This window comes from Orbicella faveolata, unplaced genomic scaffold, assembly GCF_042242905.1.
Source record: "Orbicella faveolata isolate gen_17 unplaced genomic scaffold, um_ofav_v1 contig_36, whole genome shotgun sequence".
Classification (NCBI taxonomy): domain Eukaryota; kingdom Metazoa; phylum Cnidaria; class Anthozoa; order Scleractinia; family Merulinidae; genus Orbicella; species Orbicella faveolata.
The window spans coordinates 8,481,188-8,495,076 of NW_028301565.1; the positions used below are offsets into that span (position 1 = coordinate 8,481,188).

Sequence of the window (13,889 nt, forward strand, 5' to 3'; positions counted from 1 at the left end):
TACAACATGTAAAACAAATTTCCTCAGTTTTTGTTCGCTAATTTCTGTCTTCAAGCTCAAAGTATTTAAAATTCTCCTTACCAATTGTCATATATTTATGTCGAAATTAGTTCTGAGAATTCGTTCGTACCTGAAGGCAATTTCCCCGGGTTGATAAGTTTGTATAATCTTATCACCCGTGTCGGCTTGATGCTCTATTGATATTGCATAGAGAAACCAGTTGTTGATCACTTCAGACATTTTAACGGCATGTATACAGCATAGTTGGTCTCGAAAAAGTTTTGCGGAGCGTGACCATCGAGTTTCTTTTTATTTCAATACTTCAATAGCTTTTCAAGTTCAAATTAACAGGCCTTTACCTAGAGTATGATGGTTTAAACAAGACAAAGAAAAAAATTATTTCACCAGTTTATTTCATGAAGGAATTATATACTTTTGAATGTTTATTCAAATTGGAACCGGGGATTTTCTCTGACAACTGTACGAGTCAGCCAACTATCGTTTCACCTTCTTTTGAATTAAACTTCCAACGGTTTAACGTCTAACTTCCAAAGCTAAGTAATGGTATGACAATCTCCCGACCCATTTTTATCTCCACCCAGAGTTTCAGTAAAAAGCCTCTTTGATGGTAATTGATTTTGATACAATTTTTAAGGGTCGTCACGCGAAAATTAAGGGGTTAGTTAAAGGCGAAACTGCCACCTGTTTGGGCAGCGTTAGTGTTGAACAGGAAAGGTACAAATACCTGTAAGTTCGCGATGTTGAGATAAATTGATCATTGCTAAATTAAACGGAGTTTAGTGGTCAAGGGGACGCTTATGCTAAAGTGACAGTTGATCAATTCGTTTTGCTTTGGTTTGCGGGGTTTAGAGTATATGCTTTACAGGTCGCTCTAGCCCGTGAACAAGCTTCCCTGAGTGGGCTGCAGGGCGAGGTAAGACGAACGCGAGGACGCGCCCAGCTTTTCCAGTGTTTTTTTCACTTTATGCCCCACAAGGAATCCCCTTTGCAGGGTGGTTGACCCCTCACCAGGTAGCTTCACCCTGGCACTACCAAACTGTTGTGGAATAGGAAGGTAAGGCGTGAACGACGAGAAAACACGATTACAGCCGATAACCGCTCTTCTCGATCCTTTTACTGCTGGCGCACCGCCTTTTCGTCATTCTCACAACGTGAGAGGAGCCTGGAACTGGTCAAGAGCTGGATCACTGTGTCAGTTCTCCTCATTATCTAGCACGTGTGTTGAGAATAAAGAAAATCCAGAAATGGAAGTATTGCTGGACAGATTGACATACCGTAAACTGCCGCTTGTAAGCCCTGGGTTTATACAACTTTGTCAGGGGTTTTGAATGGGTTTGTAGGCGGAAGGGCTTATAAGCGAAATAAAATGAGCTACAACAGTGTTGATCGAAAGACGTTTTTCACACACTGATGTTTAAAACATCATCATAAATCAAATTCATGTTATTTTTAACTAGATGGGGACTTATGATCGGAAGTAACATTTTGTTTACAGGTAGATGGGTCTATGACCAGCGGGGCTTAGACGGCTTGTAAGCGGAAGTTTACAGTATTTTCATTGTTGTCCTACATTGGTGGAGGTTACAGAGAAAGGAACTCAGCCCAAGTTTTAAATAAAATCTTTAAAACTTTATTGAATTAATCAAATCCTCTCTAATTGGTCACCCTTAAATCACCTGTGACAAAATTAATGTATTTTCCCCTCTCAGTTTTTGATTGTTTATGATAATAACTTTAAAAAGTGGCAAAGTGGCCTCTCTTTTCTTGTAAAAGTATATAAACGGCTTGAATGAAGTTACAAATCTGCATTCTAAACTACAGTACACCCAACAAACAGATGTGACTGAGTAGCCAACAAAGAAACAATTTTGTGACTTTGATCCATTTGTCAACTAATTCAAGAAATAGTGAAGCAAGTCACACAGTTGTTTGAATTACAGGCTAGTGAAAAATTGAAGGTCCTTTGAACTAAATATGTTTCCATAGGAAGGGTTCTGACTAGCTGAAGGATCAAACCCTTCTTTAAAATGCTAATTTCTGTCAAAAACATTTTTTTATCCAAAAGTACCAAAACCAACAGGTAAACTTATAGTTCTTCATGCTTTGGTAAAGCACGGCCGTAGTCTGTGGCTTCACTGCCAACAAAAGTTTCGTGGTTTTTCACAATCTCCTCCTCACTCAGTTTGCCATCACTGTTCTCATCTGCAGTTGATACCAGATGGCGTGCTTCCTCTTGGGCCACCATGTGATCAGTTTCAGGAAGAATCCAAAGTTTCACCTATCAAAATAATGAGATGCAAGCTTAGAATCACTCCTATGCATGCCAAAATACTAATTCTCTTAAATTTGTACTTTGAGTACATTTTTTGACCAATGAACTGCACTACTTTCATGGAAAAATACTGCTATCACATGCAGGATTTCATCACAGGCTTCATGCATTTCATACATTTCATATATTGTGCTACTGCTTCTAAGTCCATGGCACAAAATAAAGGAAATGTTCATATATCTTAATCTTATTTGGAATGATGTGTGTTGTGTTGCTTTACATTTCTGTTTGAGTTTTGCAGTATTTTGTTGAGTCTGCAGGCCAAGTCAAACTGACAAGAAGAATGTTGAGCATTATTAACCACTGAAATGTTTAATAGGAGATTCATTATCCAATGTTTTCCTTCACCAAAATCCTGTGTTGGTTGCTCTTACAGAGTCAGAAAAAATAAAAGATCAACAAAAAAACCTTTTCAGCTGGTCACCTCAAGTACAAATACAGTAGGATATTTGTACTACACATCTTATTTTGTACATTATTAGAGGTACTCCTGAAAACAAAAGAGCCAAAGTGAAACTTGCCTCCTCCTTATCAAGTTTGCCATCATGATTTTTATCATATTCCTCATTGAACCTTTTGGTTTCCTCCTTCACCCACTCTGGTTCTTCTGCTTCCTTGTCATCTGGGTCACGGTAGTCTCCCAGGAATTCATCCAAGCTTACGACACCATCTTTGTTACGATCAATATCTTAAGGGAAAAAAATACATTACAGGTTTGTTCTACATTTAGTCTGTGTGACCTTGGGAAAGAACACATTATTGTCCAAATAAAACTAGAAGATGCCACCAGATACCCATTTTTTTTGCATACCATTTGTAGATATAGTAATGGAAAACACAGGGCAATGTTTGTCTTTTGATTTGGTTCTCTATATACCGGTGTTCTCTTGTTTTACACTGTACATACCAGTAGACCGTTTTATTGTCATATTTGACATATACATTGGTTAAGCAAAAAGCTTTTAAAACAATAAAAGTTTTTATCACTTTACGGTCAAACTGGATGTGCTTTCGATGGAAAATCTGGAATGTTGCAGCTCTCAATGTGTTGTTCTACAAAATATCCATACCCCTCCCACAGAAGGCTTTGGTTTGAACCCTCCGACTCCTCTGAAAATTCCAGCTTTCATTTGAACATTTTGGCAAAAAACACCTATCCCCCTCAGAATTTCCAATAACCCTCCTTGAGGTAGGAATGGATATTTTCTGGAACTGTGTAATGTTCCATTATTCATTATTCATTGATAGTCAGCTCAGTGCAACTTGCAAGTTTCAGTTCCAATTCACTGATGTTCCAGCCAAAAGACCACCCAATTTGACTTTCAATGACCTCAAAATATACCATCAATGTTTCAGGCCATTGTTGTTAAGACATTTAGCTGCCTAATGGTTTAACCTGCTTTTTTATTGACAGTGCTGTCTACAAATGAAAATGTCTGACAAGATGAAAGCATTATAAGGATAAGACTTTAAAAGCCCCAGATTCTGAGAAATATTTCCTCATTTTAGTCAGTAGGTCCAATATGGATTTGCTTGGATTCCATTGTTACAAGAAAAAGCAACACATGCAATGAATATTTTAGCTCAAAGAGCCTCAACTAACAGCATTCAAAAGTACCAGTAATTGCTGGTTGTCATGTAAATATTTCAAATAAGAGCATAAGAAACAATCTCCCCCAAGTTAAAAAATATTTAGTGCATAAATGTGTTCCTGGGTACCTAAAACTAAGGGTACCAAAACCTACATCAAGGAGCTACAGGGAAAAACAGAATTTTTTTTTTTACAAAATGAACGCTAGTTATTCCAAAGTTTCAAAATTACAGTTTACCTTTAACATTATCTGTGAAATTGATTTTAGTGGACTAATCATCAATAGACATTATCAGAGGTTTTTTCACTAAATTATCTCCCTTAGTGGTAATATTTTTTTCACCACCATCATCAAAAGTTGTTCTTCTTTAAGAAATCCAAAAATGTTCCATTATCGAAAAAACAACTTATTGTGCACACCTCAATATTTACTTTGTGTGCATTGAAAATATTATTCTTCATTAAAAGACAAATAATGCTACCACAATTTCCTTAAGTATCTGCAAAATTGATTTGAAAAGCCTTGGTAATATGGCTTTTTCCCCTTTATCTGCCTCACTGATTCTGATTATTTTCAGTTCAATGATCAGAGGTTGTTCTTCATTGTTTCTTTGTCCAAAAATTCTCCATGGCAACAACAATAATTTATTGTGTAGAATTCAATGTTCACTTTGTGTGCCTTGAAAATATTATTTTTTATTAAAAGACAAATCATGCAAACATATTTTGCTTAATTATCATAAAAACAGACAAAGGCTTGAATGACTTAAAAAACCTTCTCCAGAGAAAACAAGAACAAAGCAAAGCAAAAAGTCCTTAACAACAAGAAAATGTTCTTCCCATAAATTTTAAAGAAGAGAGCAAGTGAAGTGTTAAATATAAAGCTACCAAAAAAGTTCAAATCGGATAAATTCGGGTAACCTTATTTAATTGAATCTTGCAATTAATTAGAGGTATTGAAAAGTAAAACCAAAATTTATATTTTTTGAACAATAAACGTGTTTTTCTATGAAAGTACAAGCTTGTGATCGACAAGAAAGATTGAAATTCTACAAACAACTTTTTCCAATTCTTTTTAGACACTTTTTAATTTACCTTCAATAGTTTCCAAAACATGGACATCTCCCATCTCTGCCGATGATTCAGGGTGCATGAAGTGTACAAACTCCTCTTTAGACAAAGCTCCATCTTTATCTTTGTCGGCCGTGTCAAACCGTCTTTTATCTGTTCGTAGCAGCTGTTTTGTTTCCTCGTCCGTGTCATCTTCGAGCTCTTCCGGACCGTAAGTCGCCTTCGTGTACTCATCCCAGGTTATCTTGCCGTCACTGTTCGTATCTTTTCCCTTCACATCTTCGTCTATTCCCTCCAAGAGGCGTTTGCTGAAAACGTCCCTAACCCAGTTCGTCAACTCTTCTTCGGTGACAAACCCATCTTTATCGGAATCCACTTTCTTCACTAAAACCTTCAGGCGCCTGGAAGCTTCTTCTGGTGGAAGCTCATCGTATTCGTCTTTCATGTCACCTAAGAAGGCCTCGTGGTCGTATTCCGGGTTATGCTCTCCATCCACTGTGTGCTCCTTCTCCGACAGAGTCAGATCTTCGTGCGGTTTAGGCCTTTCCTTGCCGGTGGTGGCTGCATAAATACAGCTGTTTATGAGAAGTGCACAGAGCGCAACATACAGTACCCCGTTCATGTTTACGTCCGTAAAAGACAAGAGGTGAATGGACTTCTTGTGGCTGCGAATAACGAAAGGAAAACAACACCAGCTGTAACTTTTAAACTAGACGAAACACGTTGAACTCAACGTGGCAAAATCTAGCAGGCTTCTCCCAGCTGAAAGAGTCTATGATAAACTTAGTCAGCGGATAATCCACATTTCAACTAGTACGGTGTTTAAGCGTACACAAATGACTGCACAGATTGGACAACCAAAGAAAGAAAACAAAAACAAAAAGAAATCTAAGTTCAAAAGCGAAAAAACAGTACCGTGGTCCCAGATTATCTTTTGGTTTCTTTTCTTTCTCAATAACGGAACTAAACTAAGACAAGTAAAAGAAAAAGTAATTTTAAGATCGTAATTTCTACCGGTTCAAAAAGCCGTTCCCAAAATTCAGGTTATTCTAGATCTGGTTAAACCCAAGGTGATAAAACATTAATTTGAAAATTTTTTGAAAAGAATTCAAAACAGTCTCACTTCACAATGTTTCAATGGCCTTCAAATGGGTTTTAAAGTTCCCGCAAAACTGGCAAAAGTGCCTGACGTTGAATGTCGGATTCACGGTTTCCCGCCAAAAAGTGACCAAAAGCTTAATGATTAACCTTTGCGTAAAGGTTCTTTTCGCGCGCAAGCAAGCTGACATTGTGGAGCTGTTTTCCAATATCACGCAAGACTACAGTGAAATTCACTGAAAGCATCGTTGATTAAGCTACATTTGAGCGAAATCAACTTTTAGCAAGATGAGCGGAACGATATCGAGGTCACCTTTTCTCAGAAAACGACCAAATCATACCACTCCATTGCTTGGAGAATGGACGTGCTTCAAACGACGTGGAGAGCTGTTGGTTCTGTTAGGAGATGTCGTTCGAGTTGAAGACAAGGGCCTCCTAAAAGGCTATTATTCCTTCCCCATGAACGCTTTTATCACCTTGTGGAGCCAGGTGGGGTATCAGTTATCGATTAGCGAAGAAGAATTTATTAAAAACAATACGATCGCGAAAGAACTCATGAAGTTAGTGCCGTTCAACGATGCCGCGCAGTTCATCGCGCAATATTTGATGAAGCCTGTACAAGTCCTGCTCCGCACTTTTAACCCGGTGTTAATAGATAATGGCAATCCCAGTACTGACACAATAACGATCGAACCGCATGCAGACGACGATGGATCAGCAGAACCGGTTGGGGATGATTGCAAGACTTGTGAGAAATCACCGGAGGTCAATGACAAAAGTGCGAAACTGCGGAGCTTAAAAAGAGGAGAAAGAGCAGTAGTAGAGTTGCTAGACTGTGCCGGAGGGAGCGAAGACAGCAGAAAGAAAAGGAAGGCGAGTGGAAATCCAGGTGAGCTCTTGAGTCTTAAATCGCGGGGCAGGGATTCCCATGGGAAAAGGTCGGGGATGCTCGTCGAAACCGTAATGGACACCGACCACTCTGGGAGTGGCTCAAGCCACTTGGAACGAAAATGGCAGTGGACTATTTTGACATTTCTTTGAGTACACCCTATAAAATACTTCTACTGCTAAAAATAGAGGCATTTTGTCCTAAACAAGCTATGTCAGACCAAAATCCTTGATTTACACTTCTTAGCAAGATGACGAGCATCCCCAACCTTTTCATATCGGTGTCCCTCCCCCGCCCCGGCCTTAAGGACGGTGCCTACTTTTGTTAGTGCGCACACGTTATGGGCATTACGCAAGGCATGGTTTAAGCGCCATGTGCGCGCTGGGTTGACATTGACGCAATCAACTACGCTACCAAGTACATGACTAAGTTGAAAGCAAAATTTTCCCACTGTGACCAAATCAAGTTTAATGAACCTGTACTTAAACCAGGGACACCAGAACAGCAGCATATCGCTAACCACTAACTGTTAACGTCCTCCAACCGAAGAAATAGCTGTTATCTGTCAAAAATTATACTGAAATCCAATTGTAAACATGTACCTACAGATGGCGTAGTACGCACGCAAAATAAGTGTGAGATGTGCAAATGTTTTGCTTACTGGGGAGGTGACAGGAAAAAATGTAATGGGCACCGCAAAAGGTTTCAAAAAGGATCAATAACTTTAAAAAACACGTGGTTACCCCTATATTTTATGTTATGAAATAAAAGTGGCAAGCCTATTCAGCAAATGATTAGTTTCGGGTTGTGAGCAAAAGATATTTAGACTGTATTTTAGCTGAAACAGAGGAAGGCTGTGAGAGACACTAAAAGTGCTGTTGCAACAATTTTGTTATTAAAAATATACCAAAAATGATTTTTTATGTCACCATTTACAATGTAGGTTTTAGATCTTTTTAAATGTGTTTGCTCTTCTGTATGTAAAGGCGAATTCTAAAGAAAGCTGTGAAGAAATATCCTCTCCTTCTATTTTCAGAAAAATGCTGATGTCAGCATTTTTGTTGAGATTCAATACTAATTATCTCAAAAAAATGTGTGGCTACCCCCTTTTTTCTTTGTAGATTCCAATAGCCCTTGCAAAGAACTACTTTTTCTGCACGGCCCTAACCTGGCACAAAAACATTTGTATTTAGTAGGCACCGTCCTTAAATCAACTGATTAACCCAGGGAGTCCGGTGTTCGTTAGATTCCTTTTCTCTCCTACATGTAAGATTATAAGAGGTACTAATAATTAAATTCAAATTAAATGACAGGGATGCTTTTTAAAGAAAAAATTTCAAATCAAAATAAGTTTCAAAGAAACACATGGTTCCCTATATTTCAGTCTAATACCGGATAACTTGATAACTCAAATGGTGATTATTATTTTAGATTTTGTCATCCTTTAGGGTCCTGATTTATTGCTCCCTTTGCCATCAGATGGGCTCTGATTCCAGTCAAACCCTCAGTTTGGTGTTAACATCCTCTGAATAGAAAAATCTGATTATTGTGACTGCAAATTTTCAGACAAATCAGACAGAGCCAGATTTTTTGCCCTTTCTTGTTACATTTCCCAGGTAAACTTTATAGCTGGCTATCAAATTTCCTAGGTTGGTCAATTTATAGCCAAACCTCACTATTTTATCTGTCTTCATTTGCACTTGAAATGACAGTCTGGAAAGGTGAACATCCAGATAATCAAAACTGACATAATATTGAGTAACTCTTTAGAACCAATAAATATCATTTTCCCATGGTAAGTTTTCCAAATAACATGAATAATCAACTTATTTGATATCGTTTTGTCTCACTTAGGAGACTGCTGCCCCCACACAGATGAAATTTTCCTGCAGTCAATTGTTACTTTCACAAAGGCATTTGTAGGCAAGAAGCAGTGTGATAAAGGTATTGAACTGATAAAGCCTTGTAGTTTGTTTAAGACTGGTTTTCACTAGCAATGTAGTTGGAGTCGGAGTCACAAGAGAGCTTATAAACTGGTGAAAATCAAAAATCAGAGTCTTAAGCGGAGTCATAAGCTTGACAGAATTGGAGTTGGAAGAATCAGAGCATTTCCATTTCTCCCAATTCTGATTATGACTCGATCACTTATGATCCAGTAAAACTAGATTGTCAGAGTTGGAAGCAGAAGCGGAAAAACCAACCAATCACAAGGCCCGGAATCAAGCATTGTGATTGGTTTATTCTTCCGCTTTTGCTTCTGACTCCAACAATCTAGTTTTCACTAGATCGTAAGCGACGGAGTTATGAGCAGAATCGGTGTTTTGCATCCAACTCCGTCGGTTTGATTTTCACTAGATTGTATCACTCTATGCTTCTGATTATGACTCCGACTACGACACTAGTGAAAACCAGCCTTAAGTTGATCCTAAAAATTTGCTCCGCAGGAGAAGAAATACTTGCCTGCAGCTTATAAGTCCGCTCTGTTTTCGTGAAGGTTGTCACTTTATCTAGAACTATGTATGATCTCGAGAAAGTGACTGTTAATGTCAGAGAGCAAAGAGTTATGTTAATGTTAAAGATGTTTTGTTAAAATTTTCGCTAATCATTTTGCAATATTAACATTGTAAATGGCTGGTATTATCTTTGGCAGGATAATTATTTTTCATTTTATATCTAAGAAAAAAAGTAAAAAGAGAAATTTATTTTCCATGCTCAGTAGTTAGGTAGCTAGGAGAACACAAAGAAAGGATATAGAGTTGACTAATTATATGCCTAGAGCAACTCCAGTTCAGTTTCACAAGTTGACATCTCATTGACACGTAAATAAAGTTACTATTATTATTACTGATAAGAACTTTCCTTTTCTCAAAAACAGTCAAATCCTTGAACTTAACTGCAAAATTAAGGCTTCACACTATAATGTGGTTGTCGTTCACTTTTCAGTTTGCAATGCACGATGCACTTTTGATTAGATTGTATGGTAATTGCCAGCTACTTTGCGACTATTCTTATTTTAGTCACTGTTTTCATATTTCACTCAGAGAGGATCCTGAAACAGCTTGAAGAGGAGCAGCAGTCTAGGAAGAGTGCTGAAGAAAAATTAAAAGAGCTTGAAGGTCAGTATGATTGACTCTTCAGGAGTCATTCTGTTTTGAAGTACAGGGCTGATCAGAAATGGCATTTGGCCATATCAGCTTGTGGCAAAGGCATACTAAGCTATCCAAGCACAGGTGCTACAGGTGCTTCTAAAAGGATCTTGGGGCATGCCCCTGGAACATTTTGGAATCCACGGCCTAAGAAAAGCCATATTTTACAGCATTTTTGAAGAAGTATCCCCCCATCCAGAAAGACACTCTTTTGTGAAGCTGCTGTGGTTACTCGAGTAGGTTTGCTTGTAGTCCATGATTTTGACTTTCATGAAAAAAAAAGTGCCTTATGGGCAAGGGATCCTGTAAGTTGTCTACCAACTAAATCATTAAAAGAGTAAACTAAGACTTGCCCAGGGCAAGCAAAATTTGAGAGCTACTTGTCCCAGGGTCAAGCTGGGATTAATTTTTTTATGAACCCTGGGTTGTAATAATAATAATATTATTAATAATTTATTAACATTGATATAATTTGTTCACTTGTTTCCACAAGATCGATTCAAACAGCAACTTCAAGAAGAACAGGAACTCAGGAAAGCCAAAGAAGAAGAAGTTAAAGCTCTTCAAGGTGATTCAGCCAGTTTCTTGTTCACAAAATAGAATATATAGTAAAATGTTGAAGAGTATTTGAAAAGTACTCATAGTAACATACTTTGATTTTAAATTTTGTTAAATCAATGAACAGGTCCACAGTGCCTACAAAGGTCTCTTTTAATACGAGTGACTGAACACAAGCATATTCAAATTGACCAGCGTAACAGTGATTTTTGCTTGCAAGTTGTAGTGTAGTCTAAATGAGACCAAACGATGATAACACAACGGTTTTAATAAAGGTCATAAAGGCCCACCATTACTAGCCGTAATACAACAACAACTACATCCGGGGTACATCTCATTCTACTGCGCAAGCCCGAAGGACCTATGACATCATTGCATCATTACACAAGTGGTTTTAGCGAATAGTCACATTAATGCACTGCAGACCTATATTTAAACAGGAGTCCTCTTGCAAACCCAGTTCTTAAAATTCTAGGCTGGGGCAGATCCAGGGGGAGGCCCCTAAATTAAAAAAAAATAAGACATATGACACACTGCCTTGGTCCCAGAATGCCAGAAATCCCATTTCTGAAAACCTCAATTTTAAAACTTTTCTAGGGGAGGATGCCCACAGACCCCCTAAAGGGGACCACCTTCAGCAGTCAATATCTTGAATCCCATTCTCTAAAATCCAGTATCTGCCCCAGCTTGGGTTTTTTGTCTATGATTCACTATCTCCAGCTACACCCAGCAATTCTATTAAAGCACTGGTATAGGGAAGGCTGCAGTCATCTGGGTTGAACTTTTATGTAGAGTTGATATACACAATTTTTGTTTTATGTATTTGATTAAGGATACCTTTGATCTTTGACAGATGAGTTGCAGATGTCAAACAAGAAGAGGGAAGTTCTTGAAGACAAACTTCAGGGTAACTTAACATTTATTTTACATTATTGAGTCTTATGGCAAGATAGTCTTAAGGTAAATCCGAATGTTCTGATTGGTTCTTTTTTGGTTGGGATTTTGCCCTAGGCTGTTTTTTTTGAGGGGGAAGGCGTGGTGGCCTCATAGTTAGTGTGCTGCTGTCTGGATCAAATGGTTCGGGTTCGAGCCCTGGCCAGAGACACTGCGTTGTGTTTTTGAGCAAGGCGCTTTACGCTCACAGTCCCTCTCTCTACCCAGGTGTATAAAAAGGTACCAGTGAACTCAATGCTGGGGGGTAACCCTGTCATGGACTAGTATCCCATCCAGGGGGGAGTAGAAATACTCCTATTCACTTCATGTTACAGAAACTGGGATAAGCTCCGGCCTGGTGGACCACTTGGCTCGTATTCAGACTGTGCACTTTTTGTTCTCGAAAGCCAGCAAGTGCCATACAATAAAGTACTCGCTAACCTAGCTTGCTCAAGCTGTACTAGGGAATATTGGTCCTTGATCGTTTTTTGTACGGACGTCACTGTGCTTGGTCCTTACTGTCACGACATCTAGCCAATATCCCCAGTATCACCTTTGTGCTCGGTTAGTAAGAGGTTATTGGTTAACTTATGGATGAGATTTTACTTAAGTAATAGATTGCTTTGCATTTGTTCTCTCTGTATGATTTCAGTAGACCATCAAGCAAACTAGAAAGGAGATAAACGAAAAATCCTGAACTAGGAGACATTGCTAGGAAAATATATATTCCCCTTGTTCCCTGCAACCCGCATCTAGATTCTTTTTCGGTTTTAGTAACTGATTTATGTCTTCTCTAGAACGAAGGTCGTTTTGCCCTGAAGACGATATTCCAAGACTGCTCGAAAATTTTTGTCAGTAAAACTAACGCTCGCACAGTACTTCATTCCTGTATTTTGTTTCATAATGCCCGTAAGTTTATCTTTTTCAACTGGTATAAAAAAAAATTGGACTTTTAATCTGGGCAAGCTGGTCCAGGCAAATCGTTTTCCGGGCAAGGCGATCTGCTTCCCTTCCTTGGGTTAAGACACTGGTGAGCAGTAATTTGAAAGTGCGGGCCGGCTTTGCTCTTAACGTGTTTTTCGCTCCTCTTCCTTCTAAGGAATAAAGCAATTTCTCCAGGTGGATCCTGATGGGAAAGTACATTGATAGAAGAATGCAGCTTCCCTCCAACTGGCCTGGTGTGATGTTAGCTGTCCTGGCGTTGAAGTCGTGATTTTATATGTAAACTGCTACAGTCGATCAACGTTTTTCGGAGGAATTCCTTTCAAAAAAAGAGTAATTCTGCAAATTATAGTATACTTCAGACCTCGTGGATACTGTTGTACATAAAGGATCGTTACACAGTTTTTTACATTTCAAGTAACAAAGTTAGTTGTTAATTATATTATATCGTTTCATGCCTTGAAAACAATAATCTTGAACCGTGTTCCCATTTGAGATACAAATGTTAACTGGGGCGCAACACGAAAATTGAATGTGACCAGCGCTGACTGAAATTTTGTATTTTGTTGATGGACTAGATAATAATTAAAACAGTTTTATATATGTATTCTTGAAGTTTAATTTTGTTTTATGCTCGTGAGTCATAATCAAGATTTTTCTTAAGTATTTTCGGGGGATATTTAAAGAGAAGAAAAAGAAACTTAAAAGTCCTTGAAAGGGTGAAGAACCGTGTGCGCGTGTTTTGTGCGCTTGTTTAGCCCTCTCCTTGTGCATTTGCCGTGCCTATACCAGGAGATCATTATTCAACTGCAGCGAATATCGTCCAAATAACGCGCGAAATAAGTACAATAATTAAATGGTATATGAGCTATTAAACCGTGCTCTACAAATATGGTATGGCTCAAGTTGTTAAATACAAGGTCCAACCCCGCACAAACATTTTGCTCTTTTAACAAATGTTTCTCGTTTGCGCACCAAGGGAACAATGTTACTAAGCTTGGTTTAAGTTTCTATTTATTCGAGAGCCCTTGCCGCCACCAACTCCAACATTTACTTTTCATTACAATGTTTTCCTTATTGCGATTAATTAAAAACTTTGTTGTGCGCAAGTTGTTGGCACCACACTATCCCTTGAAAAGAAATTTTAGCTCCCGAGTGGAGGGATGCTAAAAGAATCCTCTAACGGCACCTACATATCCATTCAGTTTGTTCCTCAGTACGAGAATCAGTCGTTTTTACAACGTTTAAAGACGTTTAGGTGTGGTTTAGGAACTTCAACTTTACTTTGTCTCGGGGGCGGGGGGGGGG

General features: G+C 38.5%; 2 protein-coding genes across 2 annotated transcripts; one reads left to right on the forward strand and one right to left on the reverse strand.

The window, feature by feature from the left end:
* Positions 1–1,628: 1,628 nt before the first annotated feature.
* On the reverse strand, positions 1,629–5,768 carry LOC110042994 (calumenin-like). The gene is made up of 3 exons (XM_020748385.2): positions 5,040–5,768; positions 2,875–3,041; positions 1,629–2,299 (listed from the first exon to the last, which is right to left on the reverse strand). Exons 1-3 carry the CDS (start codon positions 5,635–5,637, stop codon positions 2,108–2,110), a joined length of 957 nt encoding a protein of 318 aa, XP_020604044.1. The 5' UTR covers positions 5,638–5,768; the 3' UTR covers positions 1,629–2,107.
* A 13-nt stretch (positions 5,769–5,781) lies between these two features.
* Positions 5,782–13,188, forward strand: LOC110042995 (uncharacterized). The gene is made up of 6 exons (XM_020748386.2): positions 5,782–7,002; positions 8,857–8,946; positions 10,044–10,118; positions 10,642–10,716; positions 11,560–11,613; positions 12,739–13,188. Exons 1-6 carry the CDS (start codon positions 6,402–6,404, stop codon positions 12,783–12,785), a joined length of 942 nt encoding a protein of 313 aa, XP_020604045.2. The 5' UTR covers positions 5,782–6,401; the 3' UTR covers positions 12,786–13,188.
* The last annotated feature ends 701 nt before the right edge of the window (positions 13,189–13,889 follow it).

Coding starts and splice junctions, on each gene's coding strand:
- LOC110042995 (XM_020748386.2), top strand. CDS start 6,402: ATGAGCGGAACGATATCGAGGTCACCTTTTCTCAGAAAACGACCAAAT. Junction 8,947..10,043: donor CAAGAAGCAGTGTGATAAAG/GTATTGAACTGA, acceptor TATTTCACTCAG/AGAGGATCCTGAAACAGCTT. Junction 11,614..12,738: donor TCTTGAAGACAAACTTCAGG/GTAACTTAACAT, acceptor CTTCCTTCTAAG/GAATAAAGCAATTTCTCCAG.
- LOC110042994 (XM_020748385.2), bottom strand. CDS start 5,637: ATGAACGGGGTACTGTATGTTGCGCTCTGTGCACTTCTCATAAACAGC. Junction 3,042..5,039: donor TGTTTTGGAAACTATTGAAG/GTAAATTAAAAA, acceptor TTTTCCCTTAAG/ATATTGATCGTAACAAAGAT. Junction 2,300..2,874: donor GCAAACTTGATAAGGAGGAG/GCAAGTTTCACT, acceptor TTATTTTGATAG/GTGAAACTTTGGATTCTTCC.